The sequence below is a fragment of the Aythya ferina genome (genome assembly GCF_964211825.1).
Source record: "Aythya ferina genome assembly, chromosome: 5".
In the NCBI taxonomy this organism is placed as follows: Eukaryota; Metazoa; Chordata; class Aves; order Anseriformes; family Anatidae; genus Aythya; species Aythya ferina.
The window spans coordinates 19,357,563-19,377,049 of NC_140301.1; the positions used below are offsets into that span (position 1 = coordinate 19,357,563).

The following is a 19,487-nucleotide window of genomic DNA, read 5'->3' on the forward strand; positions in this document are numbered from 1 at the left end:
TCTTTTCGGGACCTGTCTTTTCTCTCCCTCCAGGCATTTGAGAACAGCTTCGGTGATTTCAGGGGAAAGCCAAAACCCTCTCCTTCTCTCTTAAAAGATTACGGCTCCCTTACTGAAAAGCAAGCCGAAGATAAACTCTTGTGTGTGATCTTCCCACTGTAAGTAGCACGCTTCCTTGCAGCGCTACCTGCCCGCATCGCGTGCATATGCTTCAGTGGAAGATGAGTATTGTGAGAGGAATCAGAATGCAGTGCCATGCGTAGTCCTGAGAAGAGCAATTCATGCCAGCATCCGATTGCATTTCTCTAGCACACACTTGAACTAGCTGACTGTGCTGTAATTTTGAGCAGGGACAGGCAGCAGAGGCACAAGGCTTAAAAGGGCAAGAAAACTCGTGCTTTTTGCCTTTTTCAGAAGGCTCTGGAGTAAGCTAAGGATAAGCATTAGATGATATTTAGAAGCCCAGAAGCAACCAGAGTCCGATCTGAAATGAGACAGACTGCAGTCTCACCAACACTCCTCCTACCAGCCTACCTAGGGTGTGAAGTGAGCACCCTCCTTGCATCGCATGGCTCGGGGTAGCAGCGTGCCAGTTCAGGGGCTGGCAGTAGTTTATCACACCCTCAACTCCTTGCTATGACTCAGGCCAGCAAAAGTTCCTGCACTTTGTGTTTTCTGATGCACCAGCACTGCAGCACGCCTGGTTTTAAACAGCTGTACAGCAGCGCACACTAGAGAACAGCTTTTTCCATCTCACTCTCAGCCCTCTGCTTACCTCTGACAACTCACGAGAGCACCGGGCATCAGTAAGCAGGACACGAGAACACAGAGAACAGACACCCCCCTCCCCACAGGGCCAGGACAGGAGCGGTGTCACTTCCCGACACCCTGCTTCCCTCAGCACGTCAATAAAGCACTCTGGATGTTCAAAGGCACCTCCTGAGGACCTCATAGCAGATCCCCAAACCTCGATAGGTGACTTTGGACTACAGTTCACTTGCTCCCCTCTTCAAGCAATCGCACTACCTCTTTTTTACACAACACACGGCATTTGTAGCCTGCACCCCTTGCTGAGCTCCTTCTGCAGCCCACGCTCAGTTTCACAGCAGCGAAACAGCCGACCGCCCTGCTGCCGACAGCCACCTCGCTTATCAGAGCGATGACGTGGAGAGGCACGCCCATAGGTCCCATCGCGGGGTCCTGCTGACACACACGTGCCTGGTAGGGATTTGGTAAGCCCCTACCCCTGAGCTGCAGCCCCAAGAGGAGCGAGGCAGACTCTGGGTGTCCCTCCACCCCTCTGAGCCAGGTCTCCAGGAGGGAATGGCAACACCAAGACCCGTCACCAACTGGGACAGAGGTCAGCTGGTGGTGTCAGCTGGAGGTTCCCGATACAGGCACTGATGCTGAGATGTACCGAGCGTGCCAACCCTGATACAGCAGTGGGTGCAAGCACGTGCTCAACTTTAATATCACAAGCAGTCTCAGTGACTTCTCTGGGACCACGTGTGACTTTTGAGGCAAGCAAATACGAAAATGAGAGATTAAAGCAACAAAAGGCATGAATGGCCCTGACTGTAACAAAGCTATTAAGGCATTTGTGCAATCAACCTCTACAAATGCACTGTCTTGTCTTGTAGCATGGTTTTGAAACAAAACTGAAGAGCAAGAAATGAGAGGGTGAAGAAAACACCCTTGGCAAGTTGTCCACACAAATTAATAAGGCCAAAGAAAGGGCAGCCTAGGCACCATCTTGCCCAGCTTCCAAGCTTAAACTTCCAAGTTTAAAAGCAGCAACAAGTTCTTTTCCTGCCTTAGTAAGCAGACACAGCCGCGACCGTCCCGCAGTTTTGAACGCGTACTCACCCAGAAGAGAAGGTTGAAGACAAACATTAGGTACTTGATACACTGCAGGCAGTTGTGAGCCATGCTGCACCTCTTCAGTTCTAGGAGAAAAATAAACGAGAGATCCAGGTAAAAGACAACGTACTTGTTTCCCTTCGGGGACGTGTACTTAGCCTTGGTGGCCTTGGGGCCCGGGTTGGTGTGGAATCCAAAAAAAGAGTTGCTGGCTGCCCCAAACTGGCCGCCATACATGCTGCTGTAGCGGCGGAAGGCGCCATTTGGGAAACTGTAATCCTTGCTGTCCAGGGAAGGGCTCCTGTGGTACGTCGACTCATCGGTGCTGGACCTGCGCATGGTGCCTTCGGCTGGTCCCAGCGGCTGCTGCTCTGGCGACCGGCGGCGGCGCGGGTGGCAGGTTGGTGCTCTCCTCGCCTCCTCGCTCCGAATCCCCTATTGCTTTGCACCAGCTGTTCTTTTGTCTGCCATCCTGTCAAGGAGTTAGGCGGGCTGTACGGCAGCAAAGTTGGGCGAACTGCGGCCGCGACGCGGGGAGCGCGCCTCGTGCGCGAGTCACCATCCCCTCCGTGCCCCCGGCCCCCCCCAGTACCGCAGCGGCACCCCGAGACGCAGCGATACCCTACCCAAAGCCCCGACTTTTACAAAAAGGCAGGCGGGGGCTCGCCGGGCTGGCGGGCGCCAGGCGGGAGCCCGGCTCCTCATGCCGCGCAGCGCCGCGGGCAGGGCGGGCAGGGGGCGGGCAGGGAGCGGGCAGGGAGCGGGGACCCCCGGCCGGCCGCCCCCGGCTCCCCCCGGCCCCTGGCAGCCGAGCGAGCCGCAGCCCAGCGCCGCCCCTCGGCTCACGGCTCGGCCCCCGCCCCGCCTCCCCCGCTGCCCCCGCCCCGAGCCCCGCGGGGAGGCCCCGGGCCCGGCTCGGCCGAGCCCCCACAGCCCGGACACAGCCCCCAGAGCCCACCCGGAGCCCCCCGGCCCCAGCCCGAGCCCCCCTGGGGGCTGCGCCCTGCCCGCCCCCGGGGCCGGGCCCCCCGGGCAGGGCCCGAGGCAGGTGCGGGCAGCGGGTTGCTGAAGGAATTAGGAGGAATGAAAGGAGCCGGGGGTGCACGCAGCCTGGGTACTTCACCCCCGCACGCCGCCCTCCAGTTGCGTTAATTGATAAGCCGGGTGAATTATTTCCCCTCGTTTCCAACAAGCTGCAGGAGCTCCGTAGGGGCACAGCGAGGCTCGGCCCTCCCGGCCCGTCTGCTCCGCAAACTTCCCCTGGCGGCTCCTCTGCCCCCCGCTTCCCGGCCTGTGCCAGCGGAGATGCCCCACGGAGCGACTCCTGCCTCTCCCCGTCCTGTCCCTGCGAGGTCCCGGCCCTGTCCCCAGCACGGAGCCCTCCTGGCCCTACAGAAACCGTGTTCAAGCAGTGGCAGAGCCGCCGCTGGCACCCAATACAGGTGCTGTCGGTACCGCAGGCACAGCACGGAGGCCAGCGGGGCACGTTCACACCGAAGCAGGCAGCGGGAGGACAGCAGCTCGCTGCGGCTGCTCTCTGGACTAGCAAAGAGGTGGCAGCCACCCCCTTGCAGCTCACGGCGAGAGCTCAGCAGTCCCCAGAACCCAGCCAGAACTCAGGTGGAAGCGTCTGTAAAGCAACGAGTTTCTAAATGCTGCTCTACGTTACAGGCAATAAACATCAGCAAGCAGCGGGGCTCTTTCAGACTGACACAGAAAAACACGAGGAAGGTGTGCAAAGCTGACCTCTCCAGCCATCGGTGTTCTTTCTGACTCCAGTATCAACAGCTGGTCAGAAACAGCATTTGGGACCCTGCCATCAGGCGCCTCTGGGATCTCTCTTTTAAACGGGCACTGGGAAGAGCAAGGGGAAGAGAAGGGCTGATGCGCTCTGCTTTTGCCCATCCCTGCAGGAGAGCGGCTGGAAGGGGCAGGGACACGCTGGGACCCGTGTCAGCCTTTAAGCCCTTACGGGAGGGATGCTGCAGTCTCCTGCTGCTACAGGCCAGCAGCGATAATGCAACATTTACAAGAACCAAGAAAAACAAAGCTCAGAGGAATTGTGTCACTAAGCCATTATGTCCCCAAAGGCGACCGGAGGGATAGGAGGACAGAGCTTACACGGAACCTTTTGGTAACGACTGAGCCTAAAATCACAGCCCAGGCCTCGTGACTTCTGTTCGCCTCTGCTTTCCGTCCCCTGTTCTCCCCAGCTGCATCTGTACCTTCCCGTCCTGGGGCCAGTCCATATTGACTCCTCGACACAGGACAGCAAGTGCTCTGCTCACCAGCAGAGGCCCAGCGTGCAGTGATCCTGGCAGCACGCTGCCACCCACATGGCAACAGCCCTGCCCCGAGCGGAGGCTCCAGCTGCAAGCCCAGCACTGGGAGAGGAGAGGCAGCACCCCGACAGTGTCAGACAAGCTCCGGGCAATACGTACGAACTGTAAAGGAGAAATCTACTTCAGCTTTCCTCTCTTGATCTCGCAGCTCAAACCACTGCTGCCTTCCCTGCTCCTTTGTCCTGCTGCTCGCCTTTGGCTTCCCTTTTGGTGCACCATGTTTTTTCCAAACCCAGCTGCTTCTTTCCCTGTTACACCTCCACAACTTCCCCTCCTCCTTCCCCATGTTGCATAGTGCCTCTTGGCCCAAAACCAACAGGTATTTCCATACCACTTTGGCTCAGGCTTTTGCTTTAGCCATTGAACATCGCTTCCTATTTCTGCTCCATGATCTCACTTTCACGATTACGCATGCAACACCATCCATCCCCTTCAGGTCACACAAAGTGCAGCCACTAAGTCACCTCCTCATTAATTTAGTCTTCATTAGTCCTTTAACAGTTGCACTGGCTTTCCCTCTACCGATGCTTCTCGTCACTGCCTTCAAAACTCTCCGCACCTGCTCCATCCCCCCGATGAAACAGCCCACCATGAGCCTCAGAAGCCTGTCCGTGAGCATCTCAAAAACTGTATGAAGTGATCCATGAAATAAATACAAATAAATAAATAAAATAAATACAAATAAATAAATAAAACAAATCCTGCTAGAAGTGATTACTGAAACATCCTGTGTTGATAGAGGGCAGGTGTCTGGCAGCTCCTCCCATTCTGCCACAGAGGTGGCCCTGCTGGAGCAGGGGGGAGCAGGTGGGCCCAGAGCTCCCTTCCCACCTCAGCCATCCCGTGGCTGTGTGAAGAAAGCCAGGTGTTCTAGAGGTTTCCTTAGCTACCACAACCTAAAGATCTTTTGACATTCAGAGCTGTACCTGCAACTCCTTTAAAGATTCATTGATGCCTCCAACAAAACTTTGAAAAATATTCTAGTCAGAAGCAATTTCACTTATAGAGCAGACTTCAGGGTTCTTTTTCATTTCCTTTCTCTCTTTTTTTTTTTTCCTTTTCTTTATAAATAAGGAAATTTGCATGGAAAAAAAAAGAAAAAAAAAAAGGATCTTCAGTACTTAATAGCTCATCTCCTTCTGCTCACATGCCACCTGAAGTCATGATCTTTGGTTTATGGCATAATTAGTTGCCATGGAAATAACATAATCAGACACTGGGAGAAAATATTTGGGGTATGATTTACAATGCTCTTTATTTAAACCTGCGCAAAAGTTACTTTTGCAGAACCCTGACTGCTTTCTACCTGCTCTCATCTGCATAACAGTTCTCATCACCTCTGCTGTGTGTTCAGACACACTGTGCACACAGAGCATTTCTTGCCCCGCGCGTGGGCAGCTGCACGTTCCTACAGCAAGGGCAGCGGACAGGCATGCAGGAGAGCTGGTATCAAGTCAAACCAAACAAAAAAACTCTCTTTAAAATCCGACTTGGGATTGGGTCCCAAAATCCTGTGTACCAGAGCCCCTTTGCCATTTGTGCTTTCTGCACTTCTGTCAGCCTGTTCTTTGCTAATGATCTTTTTTCCCCCAACAGCACAAGTTTTAAGTAAGGAGGTTCCCTGTAACCCCGGCAAACTCTGCCTACTCCCAAGTCCTGGACAGAGAAGATCATTGCTTCAGAGGAAAGCCAAGCAGTGCCGGCCACTGAACTCTTGAGAAGCAGCAGCCCTGTTCCTCTGCCAATGTCTTCAGTAATAAAGGATGAAGGACCAGAAATAAAGAACGTGCCTGACACCCTGTACAAGATGAGTTGCGGCCCAAAGAAAACCTTTATCAGGACCTGTCTTTGTGGTGTCAGCAGGTCTTAGCAGCTCAAATGCAATTTATGTGCTAGTTTTCCTAAAATCAGGTTACATTCTCTAACCTGAGAAATCAGCTGACGTTCAAAGAAATGCCACTTCAAACACACGCTTGGTACTCAGGATCTTTCTGTCAAGTATAAAGCAATCAATCAGACGCAGAAATCTTTAAACTACACACAGCTCTGATTGCTTGTGAAAGTAGGTATTTTAAAGCAGAAGCAAACAAAACAAAACAATGACTTAGGAAAACTGAAAGATTCATAAATGCTCCCCACCAAGTGTCTGCTTTTCAACATCTTCATGGATTTTTCCCTGAAAATTAAAAACGGATTCTGTTCTTGTCTCGCACCCTTAAAAACAGGGCTAGGGCTTTGTGAGCATGAAGATAAGTTGCTGTAAATTGCAGCTGCCCTTCCAGAGCAAGGAAGGCCTAGCAACATTCATTGACCTCCCAGAGCTCCAAGTGCTCAGCACTTCTGAGAATCAGGTACCGGAGAGCCCATTTCTGCGAGGTACTCGACCACCAACTTCTGTTGCATTGAGATATTCACGTAGTGAAGTAGTCAGCACACACTTAAATACTTTTATGAGCAGGACTGGCACAGAAGCGTGAGGAATGCAGTGTTTCAAAGGCTGCAGGTGGAGCTGGACTCGGCATACAGCTGCTGTCCCAGCAGCAATCACGCCTTGAGCACACAGCTCTGAGGCTGATGTTCTCAAACCTACCGGTAGAGCTGGCTGGGAGATGCCTTCAGCCACAAGCAAAGTTGGTTCTGGTGGTCTGAGACAGGGTAGGGAGCTCTCAAACCAGCAGCTCAGTCAACAGATGTGAGCAAGCATGCTGAGACTCGAGGGCAGGCTGGAGAAGTCATCTCTGCTGCTGGCATTGCTGGGTCTTGCTGGCATCTTTCTCTTCGCAGCCAAAAGACCTCAGTTTGCTCCTAGCTCCCTTAGGCTCCTTCCAAAACCCTACCTTAACGATAAATAAACTTCTGTTTCCAAAAAGGACCGAAAATAAAACCCCTGAGGAAGCAACAGATTTCTTTTTCATCTTGAAGAAAAACACTAACTTCTCGGAATAAGCAAGAGGACGTTATTTTTTATGTCACAGAAGTTCTGTCACACCAACTCAGGAGGCGTTTCTTACAGTGCAAGCTGTGCTGGAGAGAGTTTAAAATTAAAACTGAAATATTAAAGAGCCTCCAGCAAATTAAAAGAGTATTTGAAAGAAAAGAATAAACAAGAACGCTAGGTGATGATTAAATGTTAATGTTAAAATGGAACAGACCTGTGCAAAGAAAATGCAACCGGCCATATTTAGATATTATGTTACCAGCTATTATCCCTGTTCCTTGATGTTGTAAAGAATCACAGGGCTTTTATCATCCCACCTACTATCAGTAAACAGCAGTGGATCTCTTATCGGTGACATCTCTGTATCCATTCAAGCAAAAAGAGAAGAGCTTCTGCTGTCAAAAAAAGAAAGAATTACAGGCAGGAGCACAAGCTTTAGCTTTCTCCTTTGCCATTCTCAGCTCTCACAGCACTCCTGACGTCAGACATATCTTCAAATATATTTTTTGAACAGATAAACAATTTAAAACAAAAGCCAAGGATTTACTCCTAAACGATAGCTTAGCGAGCATAATGGTGGTAATACATTGACTAAAGGTGCTCTTTTGGAAGAGAAAGTATCATCTGCACTGGAATGCATCTATCTGTATTTGTGTGTTCGCCTCCCCTGTAGTTTCAGGCAGCAGAGGTGTGATGCCTTTTTTGCAAAACCTACCTAAATTCAGCTACTGAAGGTAATACAGAGGCCCTAATCCAGCAAATTCGAGCTAAAATAATGCTAAACTCATCCCTATTGATTAAGGCACTCGCTGGTACTTAACTGTAATCATGGTGCTTTGTTTGAACAGAACTAAGGCCATCTCTTAGAGCTTTAATGATAAGGAGTGAAGGATATTAAATGGCTGAATTTAGGGGTTCTCACTGAAAAGGTACTTCCAAGATATCTGTTTAGACCTAAAAGTCATCACCCGCTCTGCACACTGGTTAAGATTCAGGATTTAATCAAAACCAAATCCATGCCTAAATCACACCTGAGTTTTTGTGCTCAGCGTTTCCTACTGGTCTGCAGAAGGCTTTCAGATACTCCTGCCCTGTAGAGAAAGCTTGGCACAGGTCTGCAAAATTTAATCCTGCTAAACTTAAGCCCTGGCATACGTTAAACTGCTAAAATGCAAGGTCAACCTCTGCTGCGGTCTGACCTCTACGCCGTTTGTTTACCACATTACGCTTATGGGGATTTTTACGAAGGCAGATTTCTATTTTACAAAATGATTTCTGCATCAGATTGCTGAGAAGCCAGCGGAAAAGCGATTAGGAGCGTTCCCACGAAAAAGGTGCTTGTTCCTGGTGATTTTCAGAAAAGGCAGGGAGCACAGAAAAGAAGACCCAGACTCCTCAGTGCCTGCATTCTGCCCCCTGCCTTCAGACGGCATTTCTCACTTGATAGGGAAACAGGACCTGCTTGGAAACTCTTATTTTACACTTATCTCCAGGTATCTCAATACCATATTAAGTTTCTCAATAGTTCTGGTATTATTAATGATGATGGCCTAAAATAGTGCATAATTATGAGCCTATTAAACTTTAATTAAGCTGTTTTATAGCCTTTTACAAGTGTCACCCAAGCCTATCCTGAAGGATAAACTGTGTTTTAATTTCTATTTGTTACATTTACCCTGTGGAAAGAGATTCATTATACTAAAAGCTAATTATTATTTCTGGGACTACTCCCAAACACTACACAGACACTCCAAAGCCCAGGCAGCACCTCTCCCAAGAAGCAAGATGCTGAATGATTTTTGGCCACGGCAGCGAACGAGACCACCCAGGAGACAGCTGTACCTTCGCCTGCCTCAACCAGGACACGGCACGGGGAGCCGGATCCTGGTCTTGCTATGAGTTACGTTTTCTTATGCAGGTTCCATTTTCTTAGGCAAGGCAGAGGCAGAAGGGTTGAATCCACCACTGAGGGGCAGGGCTTCCTTCCCGAGCTGTAAGATGCTATGGGAACGACAGGACAGGTGTAACAGGGCATCGGACCTCCAGGTCCCAGAGGGGAGAAGCGTGCCAGCTCCAGGGAGCAGACAGCGCCTTTCTTGTTTCACAAAACTACCACGGGAAGAGTTGCAACACGAACGTAGCCCTTTTAAAGAGAAAACCCAACCCATCACCTTTTCTATAAGGAGCTGCTGCGACAACAGCTATTAGTCCTCACCTGTCCTGTGCCGCTACCTCCGACAGCAGACTCGAGGAGAAGGGAACCAAGCTGGAGCTGGCCTCGGCGAGACAGAGGCACAAATCAGGTTTTCCCACACGGAGTACGTTACAGACCCTGCAAACTCATGTCTGGTGCAGCTGGAAGCTGACAGCTTCAGATGAGAGGAATTTATCATTATTATTTTAGTAGGAGAGCAGCTCGCTGATTGCAGCTTGACAACTTGAGTTAATTACTTGATGAAGGGTCTGCTGCACACTGCCTGGCTCCACATCTGTGGACGACGGCACAATCAGCAGAATGAAATCCATACTTAAAAGGTCTTTGGTCTTTTTAATCCTAGGCTACAAATCACAACATCCACATAACAAAACCTGCAGATCAGAGGAATTACACAAGAGGTTCCCCTTTCCCCAGCCCTCAGGACAGCCTGCTCTCCGCTGCTCACTGAAGCTCATAAACACCCAGACCTGACTTCAAAAGCAGCCTCTTTTCCTCCTGGAGGCCCAGCGGTTCTCCGTAATAAGATAACTGGTTTGAGCTCAACCTGCCGACGTTCCCTTACGGCTGCTTTCCCAGCAGGGAAACACCAACTCGCAGGTTCTCCTCTGCTCCTGCCGACCCCCAGGTGGGATTTAGCCACCTTGTCAAAGAGATGATGTCAGGAGTGCCTGGCCCTACCTGTGAGAGCGGTGCACAGAGCCCACGCGCTATTTTACACCCGAGTTAGCAAGAAGTTAAGGCTCTTTACTAAGCAGCCACCTAAAATAATACGTACTGCCGTAAGGTCCCAAGCTCCTGAGAAGTGCAAACGACAGGGCAGGCTGCTGGGAAGGGAGTGGGAACGAGAAGAGGTCGGCGCTGGTAGAGCTGCAGCCTCGTACAAGCAGCAGTGCCTGCAGAAATGGAGCCGGCACTCTGCCAGGCTGCACCTGTAATTACACAGTGTCGCTGTAAATCTCTCTGTGGCCCTGCTTCTTAGTGTAGAGGGGAAAAAAAAGCCTGTTCTTTTTGCTCTGCCTTCCACATCCACAGTCTGCACTTCCCAGGGCACTGCCTTCTTCCTTCTCTCGTTTTACTTATCACCCAGGAAAATGAGCTGCAGTTGTAGGTGCTCCCTAAAAACAAATCCAAGCTGAAAAAAGGAAACTCTGAGAGTCACCAAGGGGGCACGTCTGAAACGTGGTCAATCAGCAGGTGCTGGAGAGCAATCAGGAGAAAGGAGGCCACTTCCTTTAGATGAAGATGACAAAATTTGGAGACAAGCTCTCGTCATCAACAGCGATGAGCAGAGTGTAAAAGCAGTCATCTCACCTTGGACTCCTGAGTCCTGGAAGGGGCTGCAGAGGCAGGCAGACAACTGTGGGCTGACACAGGAGCCAGTATTTGGTGAGAGACATGCATGGCAAACAGAGAAGGCTGGCTTCAGAAGCTACAAGGCTTTACTAGTTTAATCCTGCTGTGTTTTCATCTCCATCCATCCCCGCACAGCCCCTGGTACTGGTGTGTGTCTGCACTCCTCCAGCACAAACATTTCAGTCCGGGATCCCTGCTCCTCCACACTTCTCCAAGTACCATAGAAATGCACACGGGGTTTTAGGACTATTTCCTCCTGGAGCTCAAATGAATCACATGCAGCTTTGCCATGATTTTTAAGCTTATTTTTGACCGTTCTGAGCTCCGACAGCAGAGAGACTCCAGTGAGAGCCACGCTGAATTCTGCCTTCACTGGGATCTTACTGAAAGTCCTGGGATGAACCAGGACAGCACAGGTGCCTTGCACAGTTTAAAAGCAAAACACTCTGCTGCCGTAATGTTTGATTATTTAGGGGACCTCAAAGATGATTTTTTATTACACTCTAAACAAAAAACCACTTTCCACGTTGACAGTAACTCCCATAACACAGTTTTCAAAACAAAACAACCCCAAAATCCAATAGACTGCACCCAGGATGGCAATCCCTCAAAATTAGAAGCAGCTTGTTGGCATTTTTCCCAGGGAAAAGAAAAGGGGAAAAAAGTGCACACAGACCTTTTATACTTTTCACAGATCAGCGAAGCTCTGGGGTTTATCCAGTCAGCCAGAGGCCAGCACAGGCTGGGCGTTGCAGTGCACCAGGAGTTTGTTTCCCTGAATGACTGCGCTCACACGACAAAATCAGCGAGCAGCATGGCTGTCTCTAATCGGTGAGCAGCCTTACCCCTCCCACCCAAGACAGAGACCTTAACTTGAGGGCTGCCTGTGCCATCTCCCTGCTCCCAGGACAGAGTTATTAGGATATAATAAGCCAGCTCCTCAAACTAGGTTGATGAAACTCGAGGAATCAATCTCCTTGGTCGTTCCCCAGCCAGTTGTGAATAAACCCCTGCGACAGCAGCGTTAGCCAGGATTTTGGTGTGGGACCAGGTTACAGCAGGTCCTAATCTCAAACTCGCCACTGATCCTACAATGATGAAGGCTGCAGCCTGGTTTGAAGCAGTAAGATCTGTGTTGATTCTGCAGGAGCAGGGCAGGAAAGATGCTGTGCTACACATACCCTTACGCACTCTTTGAAGAGGTATCTGAATGCTGTCCAAAAATTAATTACATGGCATGACGAGCGCTGACAAGTAGCTAACTAGGCTGCTTGATGGCTGGGATTTTAAATAGGGATCCTTCAAGGGGGAAACTCGGGAACAGGCAGCGCTGTCATAACAGCCTGAGCTGTCACAGAAGCATACCACCGAGACAGCGCGGCGGGCTCCAAGACCACAGCTGCAAGGGGAACAAAAGGTGCTGGGGGAAAAGGACCCGCTTAACCACATCTGCATCCCGCAGCCATGCTCAGGACATCCCCCTGTCCGGAGGGCTGGGACGGAGGAGGAGGTCGGGCATCTCCTGGCTCCATTCACCCCCGTGAGGCAGCGCGGGAAGCCAGTGCCAGCAGCGGCTCTTGGAAATCCGTGTTTCACTCTCAGCCCACACCTCCTTTCGGAAAGAAAACAGCGAAGGTTTCTGCTCCTGCAGTTATCCCCCTTCTAGGCAAAGGGAAGGGACGAAGAAGCACAGACTACAGGATAGAAAACACCCAGAGAGTGACTTGACAGCGAGTAAATCTGCATGTGGTAGTGATCATGGCAACAGCTTCTGGCATCGCAGGAGAAGAAACAAAATTCATCAGACAACAAATAAACTATGACCTTGGATTTACAAGGCAGACTTTTAACGTAGCCCATTACTTCAAACGTAATGACAACTAGGAGTCTCACCTTACCATTTGCACATCACCTCTGAGAGGCCTGGGTTTTATCGGTGTAGGGTTCTTGATGAAAAAGGGTCGGGGAACACAGTGAATAGAGAAGACTGGGTTCCGTGGAAGCTGGGTGCCAGCTTCCCTGCTGTCCCTGTGCAAACCGCCTGTCTCTGCACAAGTCTAGGCAAACATGTTTCAGCACAAAATTGTTGTTTCAAGTGTTTGCTTTGCACTTTGCTATTCCTGTCTGCCTCTATTACCTGCATTAGTTAGCAGTTTCTTCGCTCTGACTGGATGATTCCCTGTGCCTTTAGGTTTCAAGATGCTTCTGCACATATTCCCAGTACATACGTCTGTGGTGAACACACATATCAATGAGCATGCGCCAGCACCTGCACCTTCACAGGAAATCAGTCTGAAGAACTCCAGTGACACCTCTGAGAAATGGCTTCCTTCACTTTTTTTTTTGTTAATTTCTAAATGGAACTGTTTATTTTTGGCTTGGACTTTGTCAGGGCTGAGCTGGGACCTGCCAGCCTTCCTTCTTTAGAAATGGGGAGCAAACCTCTACCCAGATAGGTGCACTGAAGCAGTGTTCACCACCACTAGATCTGCTGTAACACCATATGCTGATGAAACGAAGCCCTTGGAGGCTCGTGCTCCTCAGTCACGAGTCAGATGTCGAAAGCAAGACTCCCAGCCACTGCCAAACAGCTGAGCTACGAGGAAACCAAAAGCAGTGCTTGGGTTTACACCAACCAAGAACCCAGATGACCATCTAAAAACCGCGCCCTGGGAGCTGCTTCCATCGCCCCTTTTCCTGGAGCAGGGCTGGGGCTCAGCACCCGCAGAGGAACCTCCGGGGCACGGGGTCAGCCTCCCTCTCACTCCTCCAGCTCAGGGCACAGTTGGCTCCCTTCTCTCTCCAGGCGAGCAGCCAGGAAGGGCCAGGAGTCACTTCGTGCTCTTATTTGCCACCTGCCAAGCCACATACCCAAGGCAGCTGCATTTGAGAAGCCAGGTTTTTAGATTTGTTTTTCCTTTCTGACAAAGGGGGAGCAGGACAGGACGCTGCTGCCGGCTGCATGTTTTGTTAGAGCCTCCCACTGCTGCCGAATGCTCTCATTTATTCTGTACCAGGCTGTTCCTCATGGCCCTGTTTTATGTTTTTCACAGTGTTTTTGGAAGACACAGGGTCTGAACGAAGGCTGCCCAGGACAGAGGCACAGTGCAGCTCTGCACCGAAATTGCTGCTCCCCTAAAGCAGATGAGAGGAGGCAGCACAGCTCCCCGCGGTGGGGACCCACGCAGCCATGGCAATGAGAAAGCTTCAGCTTCCACTGGGATTTATCGGCTCAGCTAGTGTTTATTCCAAAATTCAAATGTGCTTTTCCTTATCCCTGTGGGGGACGATCCAGCACCCACTGAAGCCAGTAGGAGGTCTGCCGATGAGTCTGAAGAGCACAGAGGCAAATATTTTTGCGAAACCTTATCATTTGAAGCGTAATTTAAAGCCATCTCCCTGTAGATGCGACATAGCTAACTAGCAGACGTTGGCAGCTACTTTCCTGACAGCTGCCCTTCTGCGCAGAGCCTGCACACTTGGAGAAACTCCAGGTGCCTCCTGATGTGCCGAACTAGATGATTAGATCTGGCCTTTTGCTAGGAAAGGAGGATGACAATCAGTCCATCTTGCAGATAAACCCCAGGAAGGACTAAGGCTCTGACCCCAGAACTGCAGGGGTTAGCAGGACGAAGCCAGAAGCCGTGTTTCCATTCCAGCCCTGCCCCACACCTCTGGCGCTGAGTAGCCCAGCAGTCCCTGTGCTCCTGTTTCGCGCCCCAGACCTTCCTCAGGCCACCTCTCACCACGTGTCTATCCACTGCTCGCAGCTTCTGGAGGTTTCCAGGGACCAGGGCGGCTCTGCCGGGGCTGGACGTGCTCTGTGACGGCAGCAGTGACGGCGTCACGGCACCACGGGGGGACCCAATGCCAACCTGAGCACAAGCACAGGGGAGCTGACGCAGGCCCAGCAGTGCATAAAGCATCCGAGGATGCTTTTTAATGACATCGGTGAGTACCACAGAAGAACTTTCCTGAGCAAGAGGTCAACTTCCCTGCTAATTATAACATTATATCACCAGCTAGTCTTCACTGAAGTGCTTTTTGCTTTTACTTCAAGAGCTATTACACGTGGCTGGTCACTCCAATGTTATTTGCTCTGTGCTCAATCATTACACTGGCTGGATGAAAACTCACTTCAACCAGAACAGCGTGTATTACAACTGATGTATTGACTCGATTCCTCTGAGACAGGTCTGCAAATGGAAATGGAGGTCTGCCACGTCCCCCGTAATCTCAGCATTGTCCTAAAATAGTTCACTAACAGATAGGGGAAGTCAGGGAACAGAAATTGGGAAATTCAGTACTGACAGGTGATGATAGTGAGAAGGGAGGCATGCTGTCATTACACAGGAAATATTTCAGCTTTGCTTAAAAAAAATAAAAAATCCCATTTTAAATTCCAAAAGGAGCCGCTAGCCATACAGTAGAGCCAAGAATTTAATTGGATTTCTGCATTTCCTAAACACACGGTTTCTCCGTGGTGGTAACCACTGCATTCCCATAACACCAATGCAAAACTACAGCCTTGGACCCATTTGTTGAAGGTCTGAGTAAATTCTTTGCTCTCCTGTGCTCCCTTCACAGCAGAGAGCTCACCCAAGCCCTGTTCTTCCTTCCCTTTCCCAACAGCCTCCCTCTTAACTTATTCAAGCGTGCAAGAGAAGGGAACAAGCTGTTTTTCCTTTGTGGAAACTTGTCACAGGGCTGAAGAGCTCGCTTTTTATAGCTGACAGACATCTAGGCTGAAACGGTGGAAGCAAACACCTTTGAAACCAACCACCCAAATGTTAATAATCAAGTTTAGGGGCTCCGCTAGTTATTTCAGCTGAAGCCAATGAATCCTTTTCCAACGAGTGCATGTGGAAGCACAATGCAGTGCAGGTCGGGGCTGCAGCACAAACTAACATTCACTAACAAGCCAGCGTTTTCAAAAGGCCAAGGAAAGCTCTGCCACAGGGATACAACAAAATATAAGGACATGTCAGGTGGATTCTGTTAGCAGATGTTATAGCAAGTAAAGTATATATGAAATATATATCAATAAATGTACCCTTCAGCTCCTCTTTTTTTTTCCTCCGCCTTTGCTACTGACACTTCTATTATAAATCAATATATTTTTTGCTCTCAGAAAGATTTTGTTCCATCTATCTTATCAAGATGTACTTAATAAATCATATTTGACAGCATAAATCATATCTTATCACAAATGAGACTTAGAGGAACTACTCTCCAAATGTAGTTGATTAGCATATGCAATAAAGAAGTCACCATATATATTAAAATTCACGCCTATAATATTTTAACATGCGTGGTAGCAAACCTAAGAACCACAACGAGACCCACTTACTGCACCTTTACACAGTGTGTGTATATACATGTACGTATGTGTATACATGTATTGCCCTAATCCTCATCACCATTTTTCCAGGCAGATACAAAACCTCAAAGCCTGGATAGCCTCACAGTGCCCGAGGCGTGCACCTTGCTGTACAGGTACGAAATGGAAGTCAGTTGGTTTCACAAACACACCACACGTTTTGGCAGCATACTCGGGATTTCACTAATGAAGGCAAACTTCTGCCTGCACAGCAAAATGGAGCATGCACAGTTCAGAGATCTGAATCCTACCACTGTTTTGACATGTTTTACTTAAGTGCAAAATGTAGTGGAACTTCCTTGTGTTTGTTTAGATTTTACACCTAAGCTGGATCCTTCTCTTCAGACCCCAATCTGTAATCCTGGAACAAAAAGGGCCAGGCCAGCCTCAAGGTTCAGGTTTACCAGAGAAGTTGAGACTGTCTTTTTAATAGTCTGTTGAAATCCTCTTCAAGAAGGACGCGATGCCAATGGATTGGACTCACTTGATCCAAAGCCCAAGAACAAAAGAGCATCATCATTAAATGCTCTTACGCTTTATTGTCTTTGCTTGTTTCCTCTGTGACCTGCACAGGAGCTCTGAACAACAGGTCTCTCCCAAAGGATCACTGGGGAGAGACCTGCTCTGTCCTGCACCACATATGTACCCTGCTACAAGCCACAAAGGCCCTGATCAACAGAACCACAGCTGGATTTAGTCTCCAACTCCTCACACAGCACTGCGGCAGACCACAAGGTCCTTTCAGCCATGAATACAAAGAGTTATTATTTGGGTGTGTTTTTTTTTTGTTTGTTTGTTTGTTTTTTGTTTTTTTTCTACTATGCCTATAGGAGCCATTTCTTGTTAACTACAACAGAGCATTGACCCTAAATGGGCACTGCAAAGTGCCTTGTATGTGTCCGGTATGGAGGTAGCAGGAGGAAGAGACATAATTAAGACTAAATATGGTATGTCATGTCAAACAAACAGGTTGTTTCCACTTTAGATTGCTAATTTAGACATAACAAACACTGTAAAAACAGAATAAACTGTTTCTTCACTTCCTGCCTCCTGGCTTTTCACCTACCTCACACCGAAATGTTCCCTTCTGATTGAAGCCAGAGCTCTCAGCTAATACTCCTGCTAACCTAGAAAGTACTCAGAAATATGTATTTTGTTGATATTATGTACCTTAATTCAAACAACAACAACACAAAAACACCCTAAGTTTTGGCTGTTCAAAGACTTTTGCCTTCCCCATAGGCCTGTGCCAACACTGAAGGCATCAGCCCTGCAGGACATCGGCCTCATGCGGGAGCTGCACAGGGGCTCCAGTTGGTGGGAAGAGAAACGAGCAGAATAAATGAGCAGAAAAGCCAGGTTTCCAAATGCCCTCTGCTGGCACCCATCAGCATTACTAAGAATTTCATCACCCTGTTACTAGCGAACCTCTCAGAAAACGAAGTGAAGGTTTATCACTGGAAGATACCCCGGTTTTACACTTATCCCAGTAATTTTCCCTCTCCCGGCTTTAACACCTGTGTTTGTTTTAACCAAACACACAGCAATCCAGGTGCTGCAGTTCTCCTTGCAAACACCACTGGTAGATCGCCTTTCAGCTGGAAAGCATACCTCAAAATGTTTCCCAGTCTCCTAACTTCTAGGGCTGCTCACCTTGATTATTCTGCCCGGCTGCTTTGCAAGCTGCTGCCAGGAAGTTTTGTTCGTCTTCCTACCGTGTACCAGAGCCACAAGAACCCAGCCATCGTCCTGCTGAGGGATGCGGGAACAGAGCATGATGGAACGAGCCCTTTCTTTCCAGCATCCCCCCAGCAACTTGAAAAAGTCCTTAGGAAGTGGTGGAGAAAGCAAGCTGGGTTACAGCTCCTTGGTATTTTGGCTTCTCTTATGATTACTTTTCTGTTACATGAGAACGCTGCATCTGAAGATATTTTCAAGTTAAGTTTCAACTCCCCGTTAACAGCTAAGCCATAGTATCAGAGGAGAATGGCAATTAATACTACAAATCAGGAATACGCCTTGCAGAGCGATCCCTGCCTGTTCGGAAGAGATGATTACACGTTTGCATAGCGCAGCTCACTAACAGGAATAGCTGTTGAAGACATATGCCTGACAAAGCAGCGGATTTTCCCTGAAGCACTATAAGGGATAAAAGCATTTCAAACATGTTTGTTAACAAGTGCTGCTGGGAGCAGAGAACAGGCGTTCCTCCCTCTCACAGTGTGCGCAGGAAGGGCACATAGCACAGCATCCCCCGCTACAAAACGTCCTGCCTCATAAAGAAATGGGCTTCATGTTGGGCTCACTGCTGGACTGAAGAGCACAGACAGGCATCCCTCTGGTTTAGGACAAACAAGCAACTCTACCCTGTGGTACACAGCCCTCTTGGTGGCCCTTCACTGAAACACTCCGGACTGCAGGGCGATGCCTTGCTAAGGATACACTTGCTCCAGGCTACGTTAAATTTTAATCCCCCTTTGCCCATTAATTTCACCTCATGTCCTTTGTTCTTTTCAGGCAAAAGGAGACTGAGCTCCAGCACATTCCCACCCGGCTGCGATCCCTGAGAACACCTCTGCCATCCACTGCTTGGTCAGAGGCATCTCTCTGGGTGTCAGAGCCCTGACATCAAGTTTAATGGGACATCATTTACTACCCTTAAGACATTTTTGATGAACCTATAAAAAGACCTTAACAATCAGAAGAGCAAAGCTGTTAAATCACAGCTGATTAACCCAAGTACCTATTTGGCAGAACAGCTCTTTCGTACTGCTCGACCTGCACGACTAACCAAGGCTTATCATAACCTCGGGGGTGGGCGATGGAATAAAGCGGTGCAGGGCTATCCATTGCGGACACAGCCCTTAGTGGAACAGCACTGTTAACATGCCATCATTTTTTTTTATAGCTGTCTCTAGGCTGGCAAGTTTAATTTCCGTAACTTGTCACCGCTGCAGCTCTGCTAAAGCTGGTTGGGGTTTTAATGCACACAGAAGTCAGCTTAGGTTAGCCCAGAAAAGAGGATTCCAACAGTGAAAGCGGGTCCTGGGTTTAGCAACGCTGACACACCATAAAAACCCTGCTAACGTCATCTGTCCTGACACCAAGTTGCTCTCCTGGTGATGGACTGCGTCAGCTTGCCACTGCCCCAGGACTGGGAACTGACTGTAACCTTGTAGAGCGTGATTTCTCCTCTTGCAGCTGGTCATTTGGTCAGGGAGTGCTGTTACAAAATGCTGGAACAGAAAACACAACAAAAACAAAACACCTTGGGCCATCCATGGAAAGCTGTTTCAGCCCCGTGTGTTCGTGGTTCCTCACGTGGAATGGATACAGGACTGCCTTTCTGACTGCGCAACACTGACATCTGTGTGAGTGGCAGATTTTAATTCTGTA

At 49.3% G+C, this 19,487-nt stretch overlaps 1 protein-coding gene across 11 annotated transcripts in view; it reads right to left on the minus strand.

The window, feature by feature from the left end:
• TSPAN4 (tetraspanin 4) overlaps window positions 1–19,487 on the minus strand; it is a 404,986-nt gene that overhangs the window by 182,307 nt on the left and 203,192 nt on the right. For 8 of the 11 annotated variants that reach the window (XM_084521103.1, XM_084521101.1, XM_084521107.1 and 5 more), the window contains one exon: window positions 1,867–1,946. The exons of 1 other annotated variant lie outside the window; for it this stretch is intronic. In XM_084521103.1, the coding sequence (XP_084377229.1) occupies window positions 1,867–1,929 (63 nt within the window). In that variant the 5' untranslated portion in view covers window positions 1,930–1,946. Of the gene's footprint in view, window positions 1–1,866; window positions 2,432–2,486; window positions 2,610–19,487 lie in introns of those variants that run through there. 2 more of the 11 variants (XM_084521100.1, XM_084521096.1) reach the window with 2 other exon arrangements.